The 22,596-nt window shown below is 51.1% G+C and overlaps 3 protein-coding genes across 4 annotated transcripts in view; 2 read left to right on the top strand and 1 right to left on the bottom strand.

Moving 5' to 3' along the window:
* Positions 1 to 22,596, top strand: part of FCF1 (FCF1 rRNA-processing protein) — a 290,016-nt gene that overhangs the window by 131,710 nt on the left and 135,710 nt on the right. The window lies entirely within an intron of this gene.
* NPC2 (NPC intracellular cholesterol transporter 2) overlaps positions 1 to 22,596 on the top strand; it is a 215,457-nt gene that overhangs the window by 186,346 nt on the left and 6,515 nt on the right. The window contains exon 1 of one of the 2 annotated variants that reach the window (XM_075753925.1): positions 1,806 to 1,810. The exons of the other annotated variant lie outside the window; for it this stretch is intronic. The gene's annotated coding sequence lies outside the window, so the exon portion shown is untranslated. Of the gene's footprint in view, positions 1 to 1,805; positions 1,811 to 22,596 lie in introns of those variants that run through there. 2 annotated transcript variants of the gene reach the window in all.
* Positions 20,793 to 22,551, bottom strand: ISCA2 (iron-sulfur cluster assembly 2). The gene is made up of 4 exons (XM_075753884.1): positions 22,476 to 22,551; positions 22,101 to 22,269; positions 21,843 to 21,958; positions 20,793 to 21,652 (listed from the first exon to the last, which is right to left on the bottom strand). The coding sequence occupies exons 1-4, from the start codon at positions 22,532 to 22,534 to the stop codon at positions 21,478 to 21,480; spliced, it is 519 nt and encodes a 172-aa protein (XP_075609999.1). The 5' UTR covers positions 22,535 to 22,551; the 3' UTR covers positions 20,793 to 21,477.

Genomic DNA, 22,596 nt, shown 5'->3' with positions numbered 1-22,596 from the left:
ATAATGAGAAATTAGTCAAGTGTTCACGAACAGATGCTCTACCTTCTGAAGAACACAGGGCTCACTTCATTGTTTGAACAAATTTTTCTGCTAAGCTAGCTGCTAAGGTGCTGATTTGATGTGACGCGTACCATTCGTCTTCATAACAGTTTCCAAGTTGGGTGCTACAAACTGAGGTCCTCTGTCACCCACGGGCTGTTTTGGCCGAGTCAGAGGCACCTCGCAGCAAGTGCCTTCACTGGAAGGAAAGGAAACTTCTTGAGCTGGTCCAGGAGGCTACCACACAGTTGTTGTTTCAATGCCTCCCCACCACTCCTCCTGCAACGCTGCTGGGCATCCAGCCACGACATGCGAGACCCACAAAGTCAGTGGTCACTGTCGTATTGGCTCTGAGGAGCACGTAGGCCAGTCCTCTGTTTTCTTTCCTCTCTGGACAGCACGTGCAGCTCTCTGCAAGGATGTGGTGTGACATACATATGACGGGTCATCTTTATGGTGGGTCATCTTTATGGTGGTGGCCCAAGGGTGTGGAGACCCTATCAAGGACAGACACTTAGAACCAACATCTCTGGCCATCTCCAGTAATGGAGTGAGCAATTCAGTGTCTTCTCAAGAGGGACAACTCAAAAAAGCAGGTCAGTGCTGGCTCTACCATGCGGTATAGTTTCAGTCAGCCTTGTCCTGATCTTCATAGGGAGGAATGAAATAGTGGAAAACTTCCAAGACCTCTTGTTTCTGTCTTTCACGAATCCCTGTGAAAAAAGAGTGAATTCCAAAACAACTTGCATTTCTGGAATGAGAGCAAACACTAGAGTTTGGAGACTCAGTGGCTTCATTCATAGGGATCAAACTCTCTATAAAAAGTTGATAAATTAATACTTGTGCTTGTGAATCTGAAAGCTACAGCTCTTCACATGGGCTCTGGCTGCACCCAGGATCTCAGGACCCTTATTTTATATCTGGCAGGCTCTAGTGGTTTATTAACACATTTACTCTTGTCCAGCCTCTTGCTCAAAGCTTTATACATCAAGGACAACACCACCAGAGCACAGACCCATGCTGCTGGCTCCCTGGGCTCTCGTTCCTAGGCTTAGCGCAGCTCTGTGCTGCTGAAATCCTGGCCACTTGCAGAGAAGTAGAAAGCACCAATAGAAAGCACCAATATATAAAAAAAAGAGGTTATTCTCCTGGATTTACAGTCTCTCCAAAATCTCTACAGCTCTTACACCACCTCTTTTTTTTTTTTTTAAATTTTTACAAGCATGCATGGTGTGCACTGCTCATTCACTCTATGAAGCTTTAACACAACCCATTCTTCTCCATCAAGGTTGCACACCCCAAGCTCTAGTTATTCAGCCCCACTTCTCTTCCTGGGATGTTGTATTTATTCCTGGTTGTCTTCTGACTATCAAAACAAATTCGGATGTGAACTCAGTGGTGGACATCATGGGGCGCAGGAAACAATTATAAGGAGCAGAAATAGCCTACATACACAGCGGGAACAGTTCTCTGATTCAGAGCCCTTATTATAGATCAGAGCCCGTAAGATTCAAAGTCCGTATAGACCATCAGAGACTGTGCGATCTCTGGATTTCCTCTGAAACATGCCTTGGCAAGTAGAAAAAGACATATCTGTCACATAAAACAATTTATTTAACCCTTGCCAGCCTGAGGTGGACCACTGGAGTGGAAAGAGGGGTGTCTGAAGCTGGGGCCAGGTTAAATTGGGGCACACTAGCCCAGAGATTTTTATATTTGGATTCTGCAGTGGCAATGGATGACTTGATTAGGATTGGTGGTGGAGGTCCAGGGTTGGTTGGACTAATTGTCTCTTGGCCCTGAAAACGTGCCCTCAGCCATTTTCAGAAAATTAAGTTCTATATCCATGGGCATCTTCTCACTCATTGATTTCCCTTGTGCACTGGTGAAACAGCCTTAATGGGCAAAGGGGTTCATCAGGTAGGACACGCTGCACTGATTCTTCACCTGCTTTCTTCACCCGCTTTCCTGATTCTGCCTCTACCCCCAGTGCAGGAGCCACCCTTTCCTGAGACCACTTCCTTGGGGCATGCAGAAGCATTACCTGGATCTGCTTTCCAATGCATGGTTTGCACCAAACCCAGTACTTCTTGACCAGCCATCATGGCAACCGAAGAAGCAGTCCCTCCTCCATGCCGTTAGAGGACATTGATGTTTGCTGTTTCGTCTCTGCTTTTTGCTGTCAGAGATTTGTACACCTCACTGCCCCAGCCCAGAAACTCATCAATGCCATGATACGATTGTGAGGCCCATCAAAGCCGTGGGATTAGAGCCTTCACAAAACACCAGCTTTCTGCTGAATGCGCCCCCAACTTCACCACAAATCTGCAGCAGCAATGACCCAATTTCGTCTCTCTCCACCACTCAACCTTAGACAAGAGCGTGGGATTTATTATGCTGGAACTTGTGCTCCTAAGCGTGAGGATGTTGCTGTTATCAGCAGTTGACAGGCCATCAAGAAAACATTGCTGTCAAAGTGACAAGCCAGCGGTTAGCATTTCCCTGAACCCCTGTTTGTCTGTAAACAGCAGGAGGAGTGCAGCTCCTGCCCATGAAAATGGGCACTCTGGGGCCTGAGGGGAATGGTGTCCTCCCTGCCCGGGGCAGGACGTGGGTCCCAGCCCCGCAGCATCACTGCTGGCGGATGAGCAGCTTCTGGGATGGTTGCTGTGCACTGCCGCAGGCGGGAGGAAGCCCTGGCCGACTCACCGAAGACTTTTTTTGTTGGTGAGGGCTAAAGATAGTCAGTGTGGTGTGGCTGCCCACCACGTCTGCACCCTGTTTTTTGGAAGATCATGTATTAGGCTTGAATAACCTCTAAGCATGGCAGGAGAGGACTCAGCATGGAGCATCAGGCCCATGGGCTCCCTATTCTGGGCATTACCTGGGAGCAGCTTACTAGCCAGAGGTATTTTTTTTTTTTTTTTAAATTAAAGTAAATGCTTTCTCATTAAATCTCCTTTTTAAAAAAATTTAGGGCCACAATTCTCGGCACACTGTTTTCCCCAACAATGTGGACGCTCTTACGCTGTGGCCCTGATGCCTTTGGATGAGGATGCCCCTGCCAGCAGCAGCCGAAGGGCCATCACAGCCCCGGCACCGCCAGGCTGACAAACGGGAGGTCACCCACAGGTATTTTGCGAAGCAACCCACATGCATTATTTAGAGCAGAGCCTGGAGCGACGCCTCCCTTGTGTGCTCTTGAGCCGGGCTGGTCTAAAATGAAATTGTTTGAAATGTCACGTCAGGAGGACCTTTACCAGCAAGCACTGTGTGCAAAAAAGAGACATTTTGGCAACACGAGTGTGTTTCAGCTCTTTTTAGGGGCTGGTCTCTCGGGGGGAATAGGTTCTCTCCCTCACTTTGTCTGTTTCCCAGTTCATACCCATCTGGTTACTTTTGATAATGTATATGGGGTTTATCATCTGAAATGAAGCCAGAACATGGGATATTTCCCTTAGCATTTAAAGTGCTCTTCCACCAGAGCACTGGCCTAAGGTTTCAAGATAGTGAATCGCTCTCTTTTGTTCATGGGTATTTTTGCTCTAATAATGTGTCACGAAGTAATGAGAAAAAAAACAAAACGGGGGGGTGTTGGAAAATGCTTAAGTCCATCTTGTGACTCAGATATTAAAGACAGGTTTTAGCACCTCATTCCTTCCTCCCAGAAAATCCTGTGAGGTGTTTTGGTGAAGCGCACAGAGTATTAAAAGACAAGGGATGCTGCATGACCCTGGGTCCAAATGAGCCCCCCCAGGCTGGAATCTGATCACAGAAAATCAGGAGCTGCCTATTCCTCAAAATTATATTTTCTCCAGCCCATTGTTTCCATCCAGGCAGTATTGGCAGTGTTAGGCAGGACACGGCGTAAGCTCAGCCCTGCCGTAGGCGGGCAGGGGGTGAGCAGGAGCCTGGTTCTTTAATGGGGAAGGAAACCCAATTAATCCAGTTCAGACTCAAAGCCTACCATCAGAGGAAGGCTGAGAGGTCAGCAGAGAACTGCTCTACATAGCTACATTTTTATTGTATTAATTTCCCTGCTGCTCAGTCAGAGGATTCAAGAGCAAATCCACTTTGCAGCTAACATTTAAATAGAGAAAACCTTTTAGAAAATGGTGGGAACTAGCATCACCATGGAGAAAGTCTGCATTGCCCAGCTTTGCTTTTCCCAGGAACAAGGCTGCCTTTCCAAGGTGGTCTTCTGGTGCTTGTTCTCCCAGTCCCTGAGTGCGACAGGTATTAAATTGAGGTTTCCCTGCTGGGGCCGGCTCAAGGTAAGTGCCGAGCATCCTGCCGGAGCTGCTGGTCTGGGGCTGAGTTCCTACCTGCCTGCCATATTTCAAAGACCAAAGATGCTGGGTTTTCCCTCAAAACCTTTCACATAACCTCAATTGGAAAGGAAAGACTCCATGTTTCACTCAGAGTCAGGAATTCACAAAACTAGAGAAGAAAACAGTCAATTGGTATTTCTATCAGTTAGGTAGAGATAACTTTTTCTGCCCTAAATGAATGGGCTTCCCTTTCTTCCCCTGCTAATGCAGAAGCTTGCAAATCCCTCCCTGAAAACGTTTTCTGAATTAACTGGTGGCTGTATGCATGTTCACTGCTGAATTGCATTCAATTATTTTGCACTTTTTATCGGCATTATTAAAAGGTCGGGGAAAAATTTAGCTGTTGTCTCATGAGGCCGAGACTCAACTTCTATGTTCCCAGTGTTCTGTCTACTCATCTTCTCAGGCAACTGCACGGACCCGGTGAAGGTGGTACAGAGTCCGATGGCTCGGGAAGGGCAGCAGACCTAGCAGGAGCTGTTTCCCTCCCTCCATCTGAACATCCTTTTTGTGCCGCTGGTGTGGTGGTCTTCAAAGGTGCTCACCGTAGGAGCTGCTCTCACAGGGAATGTCCGTAGTTTCCAGCCTGCTGCAGCCTCCGCCACCATCTGCTTGGAGCTTACCAGCAAAAGCCGAGGCTGTGCCTGCTCCCCCTGCCCAACAGAGGGGCTTCGGTTGCCATTTGAACTGTTTGGGTCCAGCGAGATGCTGGGAAGGATCCAGGACACTGCAGGGAGGACTGGCACCCTTTGGCCGCTGCTCGGGATGCACGGGGTGCACCGGCCCTGGGAGGTGACCCCGTAAGGGCTAGAGGAACTGGGGACCGGAGCAGCTTTGGCAGAGCCACTGGGATGGGGATCCCTGGCTGGGGGAGTGGGGGGAGTGATGCAGGGGATTTGGGGGAACAGGGGAGTGCTGGGGAAGCGTGGCAACGAGTGAGCAATGAGGTGCAAGGGGAAAGGAAGCAAGACCTGATTGGGGCTGCTCTGAGCACCTAAGGAGCAGCTATGTCCCCAGTGGCTGACGGTGCTGTCCCCAACCCTGTCTTCAGCCCTGCTGCTGTGGGAGCCCGAGCTGTGGGCACCCCTCCCAGGGAACTCGCTCAGCACGCAGAGCAGGGCCAGAGAAAGGAGGCCTTACCCCCTCCTGGCTGGTGTCTTGGGGTGCAGGGATGACTATGGGGGTAATGGGGAAGGTGTTGCAGCCATTGCAGCACCCAGTAAATCGATGCCAAGGCTTCTCCCCAGTGTGACTGCAAACAGGACAATGCAGGGAGGACTCTTCTGGGATGACTCTGTCTCGTTTTTACCTCTCCTTTGCTACCTTCCCCTGTCACTTCTCCTTCAAGAGCTCTTCCTCCGGCTCATCTCCCTTTTCTCCTTTCTCCAGGACTCCTCTGTCCCTTCTCCTGCCTTCTGGTCCCATCTTTCTCCCTCCTCCTCTGTCACCTCCCTTGCCTCAGTGCCCCCATCCCCATCTGGAGCTTACAGATGCCCATGCATCAATGCTGCATGTGGTCAGGCCAGCTTTTCTGATCCTCCCTCACACTTAACCACACCATTGCTGACTCCCAAGGAGCAAGGAAGAGAAGTGGGTTGTTTTGCTGAGAATGGAGAAAGCCTGGAGCTGGGTGATCCAGACATCAGATGCTGTTGGACAGGGCTCAATTCCGACCCGGGATGGGAAAGCCACTTCATTGACATTGGCTTTTGCTGTCTCTGTTGGGTTAGCTCCTATGGTCTCAGCTGAGTGCTCACTAAAGGTGGTCCCCAGGCTCTGGGACTGAGCACAGACACCCCCCTGGGAGGTAGATGGGTCTCCTCTGGGTAGGTCTGGATAGGACAGACCGATGTTGATGGAGAACCTGTTATCTCTGCTTTGTGAGTGCAGAGCAGAGCACTCACAGCCTGCGGTGCCCCCACTCCAGGCCAAAGCAGGGGACAGCTCTGCAGCCAAATGTGGGGGATTCCTGGATGTGTCCTTGGTCAGCAGCAAGCTGTAAAGGTCCTGCCTGCCAACCTGACCCCCACAGCACCCCACCTCAGGCCCCTTTCTGGGTTATGCCAGCCAGGAGAACATGTGCTTCGGTGTGGTTTAGTCCTGTGCGGGATGCTGGGTTGAGGTGCCTGCCAGGACAGGGCCCCCCCGCCACCAACACACTGCTGACTGGATGAGTTCCTGCGACCGGCCCTGCCAGCCCCCTCACTCACACTTATTGGAAAAAATAATTGGACCGATTGAAGTGCGCTGTTTTACTTAACAGATAAGAAATTTCATATCTGCCCTGATTAGGGGCCAAGAGATACGAGCTCGCTTCAGAACCAGCAGCGGAGGCAATTTCATTTCACTGCTGCTGACAGAGGAAGAAGTTCGAGGGGCTGAGCACCGCTGCGGTTCGCTGCATTAATGTGCTGCCTCCTGCCGCAACAGGCACCTGCCTGTCCCCACATTGCCCCATGCAGTGTCCAAGCACAGCTGGCTGGCATCTGACAGCAAGCACAGTGTGGGGACTTGGGGCAGGTGCAAGATGTTCATCGTCCTGCTCAACACCTGGAAGGCAGAGGGGTCCCGAGCCCTCACTGCCTGTGCCAGCACCCCACCACTCTGCTCCTTCATCAAGAGGGCAAAACACCCAGACTGGCAAAGAAAATCAGAGTGAAGCTGAAGCCATCATGGCACACGGATCTGTTTAAGCTGGTAACAGCTTGGCTGTCACCCTGTGTCAGGCATAACACTGCTGTGATGTCTTTGGTGCCTCATCTCGGCGTGATAAAAAGTCTTCACTAGAGCTATTGCCTAAATCCCCTGGGACCGAGGTCACCACCAGTCCCCCTGCTTTCTGGCTGTCTTGCTGCCATGGGGCCACGTGAAACGGGCTGTGTCACAGCATAGACAGCTCTCGTGTACAGAGACAATCGGGACATTAACCCATGTCATGGCAGGGACACACGTGCTTGAGCACCTCTGTCCTCAGCAGTGTTCGGAGGTACCCAGTAAGTCAGTGCACTCACCAAGGGAGCTTTGTGGTGGGCTGAATTTGCCTCCCAAAGATGCTGGCTGGTGAGGAAAGTGGAGGTCCGAGAAGTCCTGTCAGCCAATGGGGCAAAGCTCAAACAGGGAAAATTTGGGCAGCTCTCCAACTCTGCAACCAAAGCTGGAGCAGGTGAGTTTGCAGGTATGAAGAGGAGGCATGAAGAGAAGGACCTTTGTCCATGCTTAGACTGAAAGGTAAGTTAGAAGGTAAAGTTACTAATTGCCATCAGCATGATGAGCTAGAGCAGGATGCTACGCTGTGCCGGGGGAAATGGCATCTGAGGTCAAGGTGGTAAAGTCAGGAGGAAATATAAATGATGGTGGGTGTGAAGTTGCTCCTTGAACACAGGGTATTCAGGGTGTAAATAGCCAGGGAGCAGGGAGGAGGAGACCCACGGGGCACTGAGGACCAGGCCACTGGTTCCCTGATGGCACGAACACTTGGCATGCAGACAGTGCTGTCAGCCTTCACGACTTCATTCAAATAAAATGTAAGAGATTGAAAATCTCCTGCGTAATGGGAGGCTTTGAAGGGGTACAGCTGAGATGAACTGGGGATGGAGGGCAGCGTGGTGATAAACACCCTCCTGCCATCAGCCAGGACCAGGCACTGGTGTTCACAGGAGGAAGCTGGGGAGATTTCGCCTCTCTTACAAAACTGATGTTGAGTTTTTAAATCAATAGCTTCACCTTCTAAAATGTTCCAGAAGAGCCTGTAACGATTTTTAATCTATTCTAAATGTCAGAACAAACAGCGTTTTCTTCTGAAAGGCTTTGCAGGCAGTGGCGCTGGGAGCCAGGTGGGCAGTGAGTGCAGCTGCTCTGCCTCTCCATCCCTCTGTTCTCGGTTACACAGCTGCCACAGCAGCCACCGCACACCCAGCCGTGGTCCTTAGCTGCTGCAAGGAGCCTTGGCCCAGGCTGTGGGCAGGACCCAGCTTTATTTCTTGGGCTATTTTCTGTTAAAGCAGGAATAGCTACAGAGAAGACCTGTGTCCTGAAGCAAAGCTTTATCACTATCTCCTGCTGCTACACATGGCTTAGTTTGGAGCAGCCATGCCCTGGGGGATGTCTCAGCTCCCCTGGAGGGAAGGATGTTAACTCTGAAGCCTGCTTTGACTTAAGGAAAAAGTCCCTGGCAGCTGTCAGGGCTGAGAGGTTCTCAGGGCACACGTCATGCTCCCACTGCCTTCCTGAAGCCACTGGTTTGGGAGTGCTGGTGTCAAGCCTGTTGAAGTGAGACAAGGCATTCCTGGGAGCGAGCTTCTTCAGAGGAGATGCTTTCAGCAGTCTTCTGGTCCCTCTGGGGATTTGCAGACAGCTCGAGTCACATCTGTTGCTTGCTTTTTTCTCTCTTACCTTTGCAGATGCATTTTCCTCACATTTCTTCCGCCAAGCCCCTCCTTCCCTCCTCGGGGCTGCAGGAGCAGAAGTGGTGAAGACCGGAAAATGCTGAATTCATGGAAATAGGTCAGAGACTCACAGGTCTCCCAGTGTGCCCAAACAGGTTATTGAGATGGCTGAGCGTTAAGCTATTTAAGCCATGAAATGATGCAGAGGGTCCTGCCTGGCACTGGCTTTGATCACCTCCCACCGTAAGGACACATCTTGTAAAGATCTGCTTTATCAAGCTGGAAACAAGCCCAGACAGCCCAGCCCTGCCTGGCATGGGCAATTGCAAACCCCCCTCCCCCAGCACATGCCCTTAGCTTCTCTAAGGTGCTGGGGGCCTGGGGTGGCAATGGGGGAGAGGGGTGTGGGCAGCTGAAGCCATACTGCAGCTGGTGCCTAGAGCAGAGGTGCCGCATGAGACCAGAGACCGGAGATCACAGCGTACACTGGTACGCTGCCGTTGTAAATGCCAATTTCCTCTTGACATCTAATCTCGCTGCTGAAAAGCATGTACGCTTGTCAATAGGCCAGGCAGGGATATAGTATTCTGTGCCTGCTCCTATCTCTCAGATCAGGAAATCATGCACTCAGGCTCTCTAAGAATCCCCTTTCAGGAATGTGATTATGCCACAAACCTCCGTGTTTCTCCTCCCCATGCTGCATGAGCCATTATAGGATGGCTCTGGCTTATTTAGCAAATCAGAGAATCATAGAACGGTTTTGGTTGGAAGGGACCTCAAAGATCATCTAGTTCCAAGCCCCCTGCCATGGGCAGGGACACCCTCCACCAGATCAGGTTGCCCAAAGCCCCATCCAACCTGGCGTTGAACGCTTCCGGAGGGGGCATCCACAGCTTCTCTGGGCAACCTGTTCCAGTGCCTCACCACCCTCATAGAGAAGAATTTCTTCTCATATCTAATCTAAATCTACCTTCTTTCAGTTTAAAGCCATCGACCCTTGCCCTATCGCTACATGCCCTTGTAAACAGTCCCTCTCCAGGTTTCTTGTAGGCCCCCTTCAGGTACTGGAAGGCTGCTATAAGGTCTCCCCGGAGCCTTCTCCTCCCTGGGCTGAACAATCCCAACTCTCAGCCTGTCTTCATAGGAGAGGTGCTCCAGCCCTCTGATCATCTTTGCGGCCTCCTCTGGATTCACTCCAACAGGTCCATGTTTTTCTTGTACTGGAGACCCCAGCGCCGGACATAGTAATATAGTTCCTTTCCCCACCATCACACACTAAAAATGATCAGGGCCCCAGTTTTCACCCCTACAGCAGAGCTGTGACTTGAGCCAAAGGCAGAGGCAGGCACAGCAACCTGTGGGTACCTGTGCCATCCTTCCCACTGCAGGCAGAGAGTTGCTGGCAGGAGTAGGGTTGGGGTGAAACCCTAAGGCAGCCACCTGAAGCTGCCCTGGGCATGGCCAGGACCTGCCCAGCCTGTGCCGAGCATCCCTGGGCAGCTCTGCTCCCCAAGCAGCTCTCCAGGTTCTGCCCGGCGCTCCTATGCTTTGGATGCCTGGGTTGTGCCCAGGAGCGCATGAAACATGTTTGGCACATGCCAAGCTTGCCTCAAAATGTAGTTTTCGGGATGCCAAACTTTTCAGTCACATTTGTTAGCAAGTTTTGTCTGAAAATGTATGGGATAATTTTTTCCTGAAAATGTCAAAACATTTTGTTTAGACATTTTCTAAATGAAGTAGCTTGGCTTTCTTTCAACATGACAGTTCCATCTCAAAGCTGACCTATCTTTTAACATTTTTTTAAAATGCTAAATAATATGAAATAATTTGGGTTTGAATTGACATTTTATTTTATTTTCTGAAAGTCCCCCCCCCAAGTTTTCCATTGGTTCAAATGGGCAGGTCTCCCCCTTCCTCCTGTCTGTGTGGGGAGGGGATGGTTAGCAGATGATGAAATCCACTCTCCTCCATGGTGCTGAGGATACAGGGAGCTCTCCTGGGACATTCCTTCCCTTCTTACTGGGGCATTGCCTTGGATACCTGTACCCCCCTCTATTGCCTGACCCCTCTCTCCCCCCCTGGGGTTTTACTCCAGTGCCCCGTTCCCCCATCCTGGGAACAGAAATGCTGCTTTCAAGGCTGTCAGTACCTCTCCAGCCCCCACACCACGTTTTCCACTAAAGCCAAAGTTTAATTTCTGACTTCATTGACTGACAATGCACCAAGAGGGGAAACGGTGCAGGCTGTGGGCAAAGAGATGTAGGCTGCGGGAGGAGGGGCCACAAAATCAGGGGTAGCATCCATTCCGTATTGGTAGCCCCCAGAGGGTGCCCCACCAGGGCAGGGGCTGCGTGGGGCTGGCTCTGGGATGCATGCAGTCCCCCAAAACCTGCCCTGCAGAGCCCCTGGGGGCTACACTCCCATCACACTCGCATGCCCTGGCCTGGCTGGAGGTTAACTGGGGCAGCCTGGGTGCTAACTACCTCCATGAGGGCCATCAGGATGTTTCTTTTCTGCTCTCACCCCACTGCTGGCCCAGGATGAGGAGAAACCTTCATTTCCCTCCATCGGCTTCCCCACGCAGCTGACACCACCGATTGCTATGGAAACCCTGGGGGATGTGGAGCAGGGGGATGCTGCCTGGCCGGGAGGCTCCTGCAGCGGGAAGGGGTCCTGCAGGAGAAGGGGTGATGTGGCAAGGCTGGGCACCTCAGCTGGGGTGAGCCCAGGGCCAAGCCTCTGTACAGAGACAGAGGATGAGCACTGGCTTGCCCTCCACATCCCACTGACACTGCGGCAGGTTCAAGGTGCTAGTTAGTGCCTACAGAGGATCCTGGGCTTTTTCTCTCTCCCTCTCTGCATCAGTCACTCGTAGCAGAAAAGCACCTCCCTCACCAGCTGGGGACTGTTGCCAGATTTCAGCTCCGCCAGCCTTTCTTCCCCAGCGATGTACAGAGGTTTTTCTTATACGTGCAGCTCAAAGGCTCTTCTGTTTCATTTCTTGTGAGGACTATCAAAGCCCTCACGAATTTTTTTTTTCCCTTCTTTTTTTTTTTTTTTAATGTTTAGCAGCTTTTAAGAGAGGTCCCAGCACAGGCAAGAGGCTCTCATCAGGCACAGGTTCTTCCTTCCCCTCCAAGCAGCAGAAAGGCAGCAGAGAGAAGTCATCTCTTAATTAGCGAGCCAGTGCTCCCCTTCCTTTCTCTCTGTGCCCAAGCCCCAGCAAAAGGCCATGAGCTTCCATCTGGGGAACCAAAATCAGCTTCTGATGATTCTGCTAGGCACACACATCTCCTAGCAGCCCCATGAAACTTTGAGGAAAACACATAACAACTTTTTTCTGCAGAGAGACCAAATTGGCTCTATCTACCCTAGGTATGTTCATAGCCCTCTTCCCTCTTAGTATCTCTTAGTTGTTAATGCAGGCAGACTCCTGCTGTGGCAAGCGCTCTTATCTCAGTATTACAGGTCATGAAGTGACATGAGCAAAGGTTGTGAGCAAGCCAGCGATGTTAAGACGAGGTTTATCTGTGTAGGCAGCCTCTGAAACAGGGCAATAACATGGCCTATACTGGGATCATCAGCCAGAAGCATATCAGAGGCACACCATATAGAGTATTTGGCTTTTAAGGACATCCAGGTTATGTTTCCTCCCTCTTTCCCCACTCTCTTTCCCTCGGGGTAAATTCTACAGAGAAAATCCTTTCCCGTGATGCACACGTGAGGCTGCTTGTGACCGAAATACCCAGCTCTGTGGTGACTCTGCTAATAAAATGGACCCCTGGGGAACCTGCCATCCCAAGGTACCGACTGGGCTGCACAGACCGGAGCCAGGGAGAGGAGACTGGTGGTCAGATCAGACCCAAGAAGCTTTAGTAAGGCAGCAGCTGACTCACCGTGCTGCCCGAGGCAGGCAAGAAGCGGGAACAAACGGAGAAGTGCTGTCTGCAGCCCTTCCCGGGGCATGCAGTGCCCCTCACACCAGTCTGGGAGAGGAGGGAGCCAGAAAGGGAGCTGCTCCCTGGCACTCGGCATCCCATTTTTATTCAAAAGGGTGGATGTCATTTTGACTCGTCCCCGAATCCTGGCTTTGATGTGACAACCTGCACAGGGAGGTACAAAAGAAAGGAGGGAGGATCTAGAAAATGCTTCTTGCCTGACCGGGGGTTTAGTTAGACTCCTATAATTAACAACTGCAGCTCTCCTAAGAAAGATCCCAGCTGATTTGCTCTGCAGCCTGCACTATCAATTTTTCTCTCACACAACCAACACACACCAAAACTCTTTCCTGTGAGGAAGGGAATGAGTATGTATAAATCAAATGCATCTGGAAAACATGAGCAGGAGGGGAGGGGGCAAAAGGAGCACAGACTCCAAAGTAAGTGACAAAAATCAGCATCCCTAGGAGGATGTGATCAGGTTCCCCTGGGCCACAAGAAGCTTGTAGGGTCAAGCGTAGCGAGCCCTTCACACCTCAGCATTAGGTAAGGAGCTTGGCAGTGAGACAGACCTCTGTGCTCAGCATAGCATACACTGTCCAAGGTGTGCCCCCATTTTTTCTTGAGGTAACTCTTTCAATAAGCTGTCCTTCTGCTAAACTACTTTGTGTTTGGACCAGCCCCAGGGGAGTTAAGACTCCCGTTTCTCCCCCCCCCCCCCGCCCCAAGCCCCAGCCTTTAGGAAGCTCTCCCAATCTGACACTTCCAGTGGTCTCATCTGCCCTGTTAAAATTATCACATCCAGAATGGATTGAGAGGACATCAACCCACGGTGCCCAGTGTATTGCAGAAGAGGGCATCTTCAAGCAGCAGAAGTCTGTTCCTCAACTCTTTACAACAGGAGCCTTTAGTCATTTGGAGAACTAGCCCTAAGCATGTAACACATTGACCGAAGCTCTCTGTGCACCCTCGCTTTTCAGATCCGCTGCCTTTCCTCCAGGCCGGTGGGGCCCAGTCCTTGAAAAGCAGGTAATTTTCCAGTCCTTTGGCAGGTCTAGTTTTCATCTCTGAAACTTTGACACTTTCTGTTTGCTGAGGGTCCTTCCCCACAGGCTGTCACCATCCAAAGCTCAGCCAGTGTAAAGCAGAGCCAGTCAGTGGCTTCGTGGATCTGGCACTCCCATGGCTGTATCTCGGGGGGACGGCCACCCAGCAGGCAAGGCCACAGGCACATACTCTGTTCAGCCCCTGCATCCCCTCGGTCTCGCTGCCCATTCCCTGTTCCTCCATCCTATTCACTTTTCTCTATACCCCATCCCTTCACCAAGTCTTGTCTTCTCAGTGACTCCCAGGTCTCACCAGGTTCTTTTGCCTCTTATGATACCTGGACAGCTGCAAGTGCCCTCCTGCTTTCTGACGGCCGCATCCATCCACAAACCCGTGCTTCTGCGGCGGCGCTGGGGGAGGCTCAGCACATACCTCCTGTTGCCTTCCACCCCTGAGCATCTCTCTGGGTTATTCCCCCTTTTCCCACACCAGCCCGTTTTGTACTTGCTCTCTCACAGTGCTGGAGCTCCATTTGATTTGCAGACAATTTTCTCCCGTGTAATTCAGCTCTGCCCTGTGAATTGGCTCTTCACTGATACGTTTTTGCTTAGCTCGAAGAGGATTAAGTAACTTCTTTCACCACAGCAGTCCTATTTCTGGCCTGTGCCTGTTATCTGGGAACATAGGACAGCGGCAGCAGGGGAAAATGTTTTATTAAGAGGCCGAGGGATCTGCCACGCAGTCCCACTGCTTCCCTGCTCCCCACTAAGCTCTTGCAGGCACTGGTAGATAAAGTTCTGCTAACAATAGCATCGCCCCGTTATTTCTGCCTTTGTCACCAAAGGCAGATACTGAATTCTCTTTTCCAAACGCTATTAGCTCTTCTCTGAAAAGTTTCTATATTTAACACCAATCTTCCAGGTCTGAAGGTTTGTGGCAAGTGTGCATGGGTAGGCAGGGAGGTGAGGGGAAGCCTGCCACGCAGCCTGTTGGACACACTGGCCAGAGCACGACCACCCTTGCCCAGATGCAGTGCAGGATGCTGGCAAGAATTCACCCTGCGTACCAAGGACAGCTTGCACGAGGGGCTGTGTCACTCCTTCGGTCAACACCTGCACAGCCGCTATGGACACAAGGGCAAGAGCCTAAAGTCACTCCAGCTGTGTATCTCTTTGAGCCACGGCAGCATGGCTACGACTGAGCCCACAGGCAACCCTCCTGATGGTTCCAGCCCACAGCACAAGCCTGCCAGCCCGCAGCGTTCTCAGCAGGACGAGCCTAGGCTGTCCCTGCTCTCAGGCTGCCATGCAGCAGGTCAGCAGGGCACACTGCTCCCCACCACAGCCGAAGGGCAGCCACTGCTTCATGCATGGAGCACGTACAGCAAACCTTCCTCTCTGCCCTCCACCACAGCACCTCATGGAGCCAAGCCAGCGCAGTCTGGCACCAGGAGCACATCCTCCAGCAAACTTCTGCCCACACAAACCATGCAGAGTTTGTCCCAGTGCTCAGCATCTCAGCTCAGGAGCGAGGACCCCACATCTCAGAGACTGTTCTCAGTGTCTTCCAAGTGGTAACTCCCAGCCAAACCCTGGCAGTGTGTCCAGGCAGTAATTCTTCCAGGGCAAAATCCTGCAAGTTCAGCAATGTACAGCGGTCTCTGGTCTTTGTTCTCCCCTCGATGAGACAACACAAACCCAGGCTGACTGACAGCTCTGTCATGTGCAATCAGCGCTGTGGTAGACTGCAGCAAGGAAAAGAGTCATGCTTCAGCAGCACCTGCCTCACCTGGCTGACCTGTTCTGAAGACCACATCTGCCTCCATGCTAACTCCTGAGCAGACAGGGCTTTATTGTCCTCTGCTTCACCACCTGTGAAAGGCTAGTGGGGCAGATGCGGAAGGAGGGCTCTACTGCATCCTGTCCATGGATGACTCTATTGCATCAGGCTAGAACAGTGCAAGACACAAGCCTTTTCCCTCAGTAACCAAGATTAGAGCGTGAATAAGAGGAATTAGCTAAAGGTCAAGCCAGATAGAACAAGAATAATGAACATGGGCTTAAGGAACAGCTGTGTGCAATTTCTCAAAGTACAGCAGATTCTGTCCTTTTTTTTGACTCAGTGGCTGGGGGAGGCAGAGATGTTAGCAGTGGCCAAGAGCACGCCTGGGCGGGGGGGGCTGCAAGACCCATCATACAGCAAACACCTGGTTTCTCTGCCCTGCACTCCCGAAGTTGCGCATTAAATGGATAAGCATTGCCTTTGATCCTTAGCTCTCTGATGGGCTCAACCTCTGGGAGCAGTCCATGCTGCCCCCCTTACAAGAAGGTCCCTCGCTCCTGAGGTTGATGTGACTTGTCCTGGCGCCTCCGGTCCCAGCAAACAAAGGGTTCTCCTCGGAGTCTTAGACCCTGTAATTAACCCTTGGCCCTTTGGACCAAAAGGAGCTGGGACACATTGACCTTTGGAACCCATTGGAAAGTTCAATTAACTTCAGGGGCCTTTTCCTGGAGCGCTAGTTGAGGAAACAAAGAGCTCAGAGAAGCGCCGGAACATTGTCATCGAATTGTTCTGAATGTCTCTATTTATAGCAGGGTGAAGGAGAGAAAGAGCTGGAGACAGTAACTCGGAGCCCCAGTGCACGGGATGGTGACAGTACTCATGGGCCGCTCTCGGCCCAAAGCCTGAGCCAGAGCAGGAAAGGAGGTAGCAGTGATCGTAGCATCTTTTCTTATTTTATTTTTTTAAGAGATGGAAGTTCCATTTTCACCACCCCACCCCCATGGTCAGAAAATGAGACCCACAGATAGAGCTGAAGATAATGGCAGGTTGCCATGGAAATGTGCATTTAGTCTCACTGTTTCCATGGCAACTGAAAGACATACCATTCGGTTCCTCTGAAGGATGCCAAAGGTAAATGAGCACTGATTAAAACAAGGGCACAAACTTGGGCTCTAATCAACCACAAAGACTAGGGCCATAAACTCTTATTGCTCAAGCAGGAAATATTAAGAGCCTTACAAGTGCTGGGAAGGCCAGAGGCAGGAAGCACTGTGCGCAAACTGCTCCCCACAGGGTGAGGAATCACAGCCTTGGAGTAACGGCCCATCTTGCTGTCATGAACAGCTTCATTTCTGTCCACGGCTGGATGCTAAACCCACCCCAAGTCCATGATCTACTGAGCTGTTTCAGTTGCAGCCTAATCCTGGAAACCATGCTGAGCAAACATATTGCTCAGAACCCAGCAAGATCCAAACTGCACCATTAATCCTATACCTAGCCCCTAACAGTGTTTGGTTCAAGGATTCATCCTCTTTAAAAAAACAAACCACCAAATAAAAAGATTACCCAAATGGAAGAGTTTGATACACTACAGGCAGCTGCAGTTTATTCTTGCCCAAGCTGTGTCTCCTTGAATTGTGGTTCTTTTACCAGGCTGGCTGACAGTCCTATCAAACACACCATTACGCGAGGTTATCCCTTTCTCTGCCACCAGTCTCTCTGGCACGTACAGCCCTTTCTGGAGGAGCATGGTGAATGCTGGGTGTGCACTTCAGCTAGTGTGCATCCTGTCACACCCTCTGCTAATGAACCCAACTGCTGTGTTTGCTACTGGAGAGAGCATGTGGTTCCATCCTCAAGCATGTGCTGTAGCAGCTCATCCTGGAAATATAGCACGCTTGCCCCGAATTCAGTAAACTCCTCTGGCTGGTCCCAGCTTAGGGTGTGAATTGTGGGGTTTATACCACTCTGTTTTTTACTTCCAGCTGCCAGTGGATGTTCAAAATGCTTGCGAGGCTGAAGACAGTTTTGATATAAAAGCAGTTGCCTTCACAGTGTGGGACACAGATAAGAGAAGCCTTCTTTCACGCACTCCTGCCTTCCTGTTATTGCCTCCTCCACCGTTCAGCAATTCCTCCCCCAGGTGCTGGATTCAGGCAAGCCAAGAAGGCAGGAAATTATACTGCTGTGTGGGGGCAGCAGAAACCCCAGTGGGTCTCATCTGGGGGGTACTGGCTCTTCACCCCTAGCTGTCTTTCTGACTCACCCAACAGCTCTGTACAGACATAGAATTTCACAAGGGAGAGGACTAAGCTCAGCAAAATTTTGCAGATGAAAATTTTGGGGTGAGAAGGCCAGTTGTTCCCCTAACATCCCTGCCTCGGCTGGCCCTCGGTGTTATAGGAGCCACTCAACCCCAGATGCTCTTTGTAGCAAGTAATACCACGCAGCAGCCCACCAAGGTGTGCATGGCATTCCCATGCATATCCCTAAACCACAAGAAAAGGGGCATGACAAAAATCTGCCATTTTTCTACTGCTGCCTGGTTTGAAGCATGGAAGGGGGACCCACAGTTAATAGGTGGTGGTAAACACCTGATTTGAAGAACAGAGCCAGTCACAGGCTGAGGATGTGCTGGGCATCTACTAACAAGTCCCTGCAGAGCTCCAACAAGCCCTCACCAAAGTGAGGATTTCTATTCCACCCTCTTCTAACCGCCCATCAGCGACACTGATGATTGCACCCTTTTCCCTTGAAGTTTCATCTTAACATAGGTTTCCATAAATATCTTTCTTGATCATTCATTCCTTGTCAGGTGGGTGAACTGAGAGAATCCTCCTTCTTCATGTGGGAGCAAAGAAAGATTTTCCACTGCAGTTTCTCATTTGCAATGAAGCAAAGGCTGCACCTCCAGCTCCGTACTCCTTTTTCTCAGTGGTTCAGCACAAGGGCTCCCACCTATCCCCACACTGTGGGCATCTCACAGGCGTGCCTTGGCAGTCCCTCACAGCCCAGGCAGAACCAAATCCCCCGTCTAATCCTCTGCACCTGTCTCTTGGCACCGCTGGTCTTGCCCCACAGCCTACTGCATGGTGCCATCTTTGCCCCCTAAGGCTATTCAGTGAACAAACCTTGACAGGTTGGGTTTTTTCTTCCACAGGAGCCAGGATCTAGCCTTTTCTGCCTACACAGCCAAAATTCACCAAGGTCACCTTCACTGCCCTCTGCTAACACGACCCTCTTTGCTGACTTCCTAGACATAGACAGAAGTTTTTGATTTCTCATGTACTGACAGACTTGTTTAAGAGTGAGGAGGACTCTGGAGGTGAGAGGCAGCCCTTTGAACCCATTCCCTATTGGGAACTGGAAGATTAGTAGCTTTGGCCAGTAGACTATAGCCGCTCCTGGGAAGCGGGACTAGGAGGCCAAGAGCAATGTCGTACAGCTGAAACCTCTCCAGCCCCTAGCAGTTTCTCTGATCTAGAGCCCACACTGCCGCAATACCAGACAAACTCGGCTCCAGCCCGACTCCAAAACAGGCAGCTGCAAAGAAACTTTTGCTCTTGCCTAGGTCCTGCACAGAGCAGATCCAACCTCACCCCATCAGAAGTCAAAATGCCCATACATGTCCAGAGCAGCGATTCCCAAGGAGTAAGGGGTCCATCTAGTGCAGTTAGAGCAGTACTGCCAGGCAGAGCAAGCTACACATGCGAGGTTCCCCTATGAGCCCAGCAACACCGCTGGTGACACTGGTGGAAACCCAAAGGCTCATCCACTGTACAGTCCCTGGGAACGAGGAGGCAAATTATCTGAAAAGGGTGGTGCTCCACATGGACAGCACTCACTTGGTTTACTTCATCAGTGCAGGCAGTGCAGGCAGGTGGAACCTGGCTAGGTTGAACAGACATGGCACATTTACATTTAGTAACAACAGTAATCCAAGATGAAGGCTGCACGCTTACAGGGGATGAAGGCAGGCTTTAGTTTAGGGAAAAAAAGCCTTGGCAGCTGCTGGTTTGCTACCTCCCCAACACTACTGCTGCACTTTTATTTCCCATAAAAGATCCTAAAAGGGACTTGACCAAGGTCAGACTGTGTGATCAAGAACAGATCTGTACTTCCTGGTTCAGAAAGCAATTCGTCATGCCAACTTTGTTTAGTTATCCCAGCTGAAAGAAATCGAGTTTATCTAATGTCTTCTACCTACACAAGCTTTTAGGTCTTACACTTTTGAAAGGCAGTTCTGGCTGACCTCACATTCAAGACCTGGAAGCATAAGGGTGGGGCCAAAACATCCTGCAAGGGTTTAGACGAGTCTTTTAATCACATCCTTTTACTTCCTTTTACAAAATGGGACAGTGCTACATCCAGCTCCCTTCGACAGCAACATAACTAGCTAGAACCTGTTGACTGCAGGAAACGGAAATGGAAAGGGCTAAACCAAAAGAGCTGCTCCTCCAAGTCCCATCCATATTCCCCACGTGACAACGTCAGAGCAGACCACATATGAACTCCTGTAACAGCTACAGATGAAACTGGAACTAGCTGGCTATCAGTTCTCTGAGTGCTAGAAATCAATAGCCAAATGAGTGCTGTACATATGCGCTGCTTATTAGTTTAGAAAGGCATTTGGGAAGCTTAACAACAAAAATGCCTGTGGCACGGAGACTTAAAAAGCTCATGGTTTGCCCTAAGCAATTTCCTTGAGACCAAAGTCATGCAGCACACCCACGCTCACGTGAGACTCAAGTCTTAGACAATTTGGTTACGATCAGATAAAACACAAGAGAGGGAACAAAGATAGCTTCACCATCTCTCCTTTCACCCAGAAGCAGATGAATCACTTTGATTTAAAAGACATCTAGTGGCAGATAAAAAACTACAGAAAACAACTATTCAAAAGGATGTTATTCTGGAAACTTCTAGATTTGCCATTACATGAGAATTTCAGAAAGGAGAGGAGCTATTTTATTCTTTCATCAAACCAGGCACAAGTTAGAGATTAAATGGTGAAGCAAGTTTTGTAAAAGATTCTCAGACAAGTAAGTCAAAAGGACTTGAGGACCTTTAAGTACTACTCCAGATCCTCCTCCGCCTGTGTCACCTGAACTTCCCTTCCTGCTGGCAAGGGAAGGCAGCAGACACACTATGAAACCCGAGAGGTTGTACGACCTAAAATTCCAAGTCAGATTTAGCTATGGCCTAGAATAGCACTGGGGGATGGAGGACAGCGTATTTTATGTTTATATATATATACAAGCTCCCCCCCCCCCCCAAACAAAAGAAATAAGCTATTAATTCTTCCTACCTCAATTTTTTAGCTTCACTTACTCTGAACAAGTAAAAACTTTCATCCCAGGCACTGACAGCAAAACCACTGTAGGTTCCAGGGACTGAGAGAAGCCTGCTGGGTAAGAGGACAGTGAAGTATCTGGAAAAGCCCACTGTGAGTTGGGGAGTGGAGAGCCAGCAACGCTGGGAGGTGTACAGGAGAGAGACCCCGAGTCCCATTCAGCTGGAAGACAAGGGATAAGCAACAGTAGCCTGAAAGAACCCAGATTCTACCCGTGTGGGAATGTATGAGCAATACCAATCAATCTCAAAGACTTTTTTTTTAGTAAGAACTTTCAATAAACACACACATATATACAGCCATCTCTTGTAGAGACAAGCGGTTAAGTGGTTCCAAGTTCAGGACAGGCTAGGCAAGTCAACCCCACCCGGCCGGGGGTTCACAAGGCGCTGCCGATGCTCCCGCGCGCGTGCTCAGGGCTACTTCATGTTTTTGAACGGAAGGCCCACAAGTCTTGGAGACAGGCTCAGTGGAGTCATGTGTAACAGCTGTGTTACAGGGTAAGGGATATGAGAGGGAGCAGCTAGGAAAAGAACAAGCAAAAACCCTCTGAAGACTGCTAGGAAGTGTCTGCAGACAGTGTCCATCCATGGGAAGTCCAATCAGAATTTGACGGAGAAGGAAGTCCCACATGAGCAACCCTTCTCTGCCTGGGGGTTGCTCACCACCTGGAAGGAGCTGCGAATCAGCTCCTGGCTGAAGTCCACCATGGAACCTTTCACAAAGGCCAGGCTGTCCACATCCACGACCACACGGGCACCACCTTGTTCAAACACCCTGCAGAAAAGGAGCATGTTTAACCATTAACTGTGCCGCAGACCTGACAGAAAAGCACAGCCTGAGCACTCTCCTTATCTCACAGGCTTCTTCTCTTCAATGCAAGATACTAACATGTCACACATGCCTTTCTTGTCACCTTTGCAAAGAACAGTCACACCTGACCACCACTACACCCCTTTGCCCTTGCCTGTCATCAGGATTGATAACTGTGTCCAAGGAAAACTTGTACTGGAATCCAGAGCAGCCACCTCCTTCCACCTGTAGCCTGAGAAACTCTGAGCCTTCTGTGATCTCCAGCAGCCTCTGCAAAGAAGAAAAGGAATGGGATTAAAAAACCTGATGAACAAACTGGCAAACACTCAAATGCCTGCCCTATGCGCCCAGGGCAGGCCAGGCAGTTTGGAATCCCTCCTAGAGGCACCGAGCTGCCTCCCGGGGTCCCCACCTTCACGCAGCTCTCGCTGAGGAAGACCTGTCCCTCGCTGGGGTCGCTCTCCGTCGGGCCCGGCTGGGAGAAGGACGATGCCCACCGCAGCGGGCGACCAACTGCACAGGCAGGACCCGGCGGGGGCCTCGGCAGCGTTCGTGCTCGGCACAGCGGAGCGGGACACCAGCTGCCTCAGGGAGAGGGGAGGAAAGGGGGAGTCTCAGAGGCGACCCCGTCGAGGGCAGCCGGCCCGACCCCTCGCTGGGCGGCGCGCTCGGCCCCCACCCCCGCAGCCGCCACCCCCTGCCGCAGATCGGCGACATACGGGGACACTCGACACCCCTCGATGGGCCAACGGGACCGAACGGCCCCACCGCCGCCGCGGAGCGGTACCTCGTCCGGACTCCCAGCGCCAACCTCCACCAGCGCCCCAGTGCCCCCGGCGCCGCCATGCTACCCCTCACGCCCGCCCCAGCGCCCCGCCCATTGGCTGCCCGCCGCTTCCGGTGAGGGC

The sequence above is a fragment of the Balearica regulorum genome, chromosome 5, assembly GCF_011004875.1.
Source record: "Balearica regulorum gibbericeps isolate bBalReg1 chromosome 5, bBalReg1.pri, whole genome shotgun sequence".
NCBI lineage: Eukaryota > Metazoa > Chordata > Aves > Gruiformes > Gruidae > Balearica > Balearica regulorum.
Note: the sequence above shows the minus strand (reverse complement) of the source record. Positions and strands in the feature narration are given on the sequence as shown.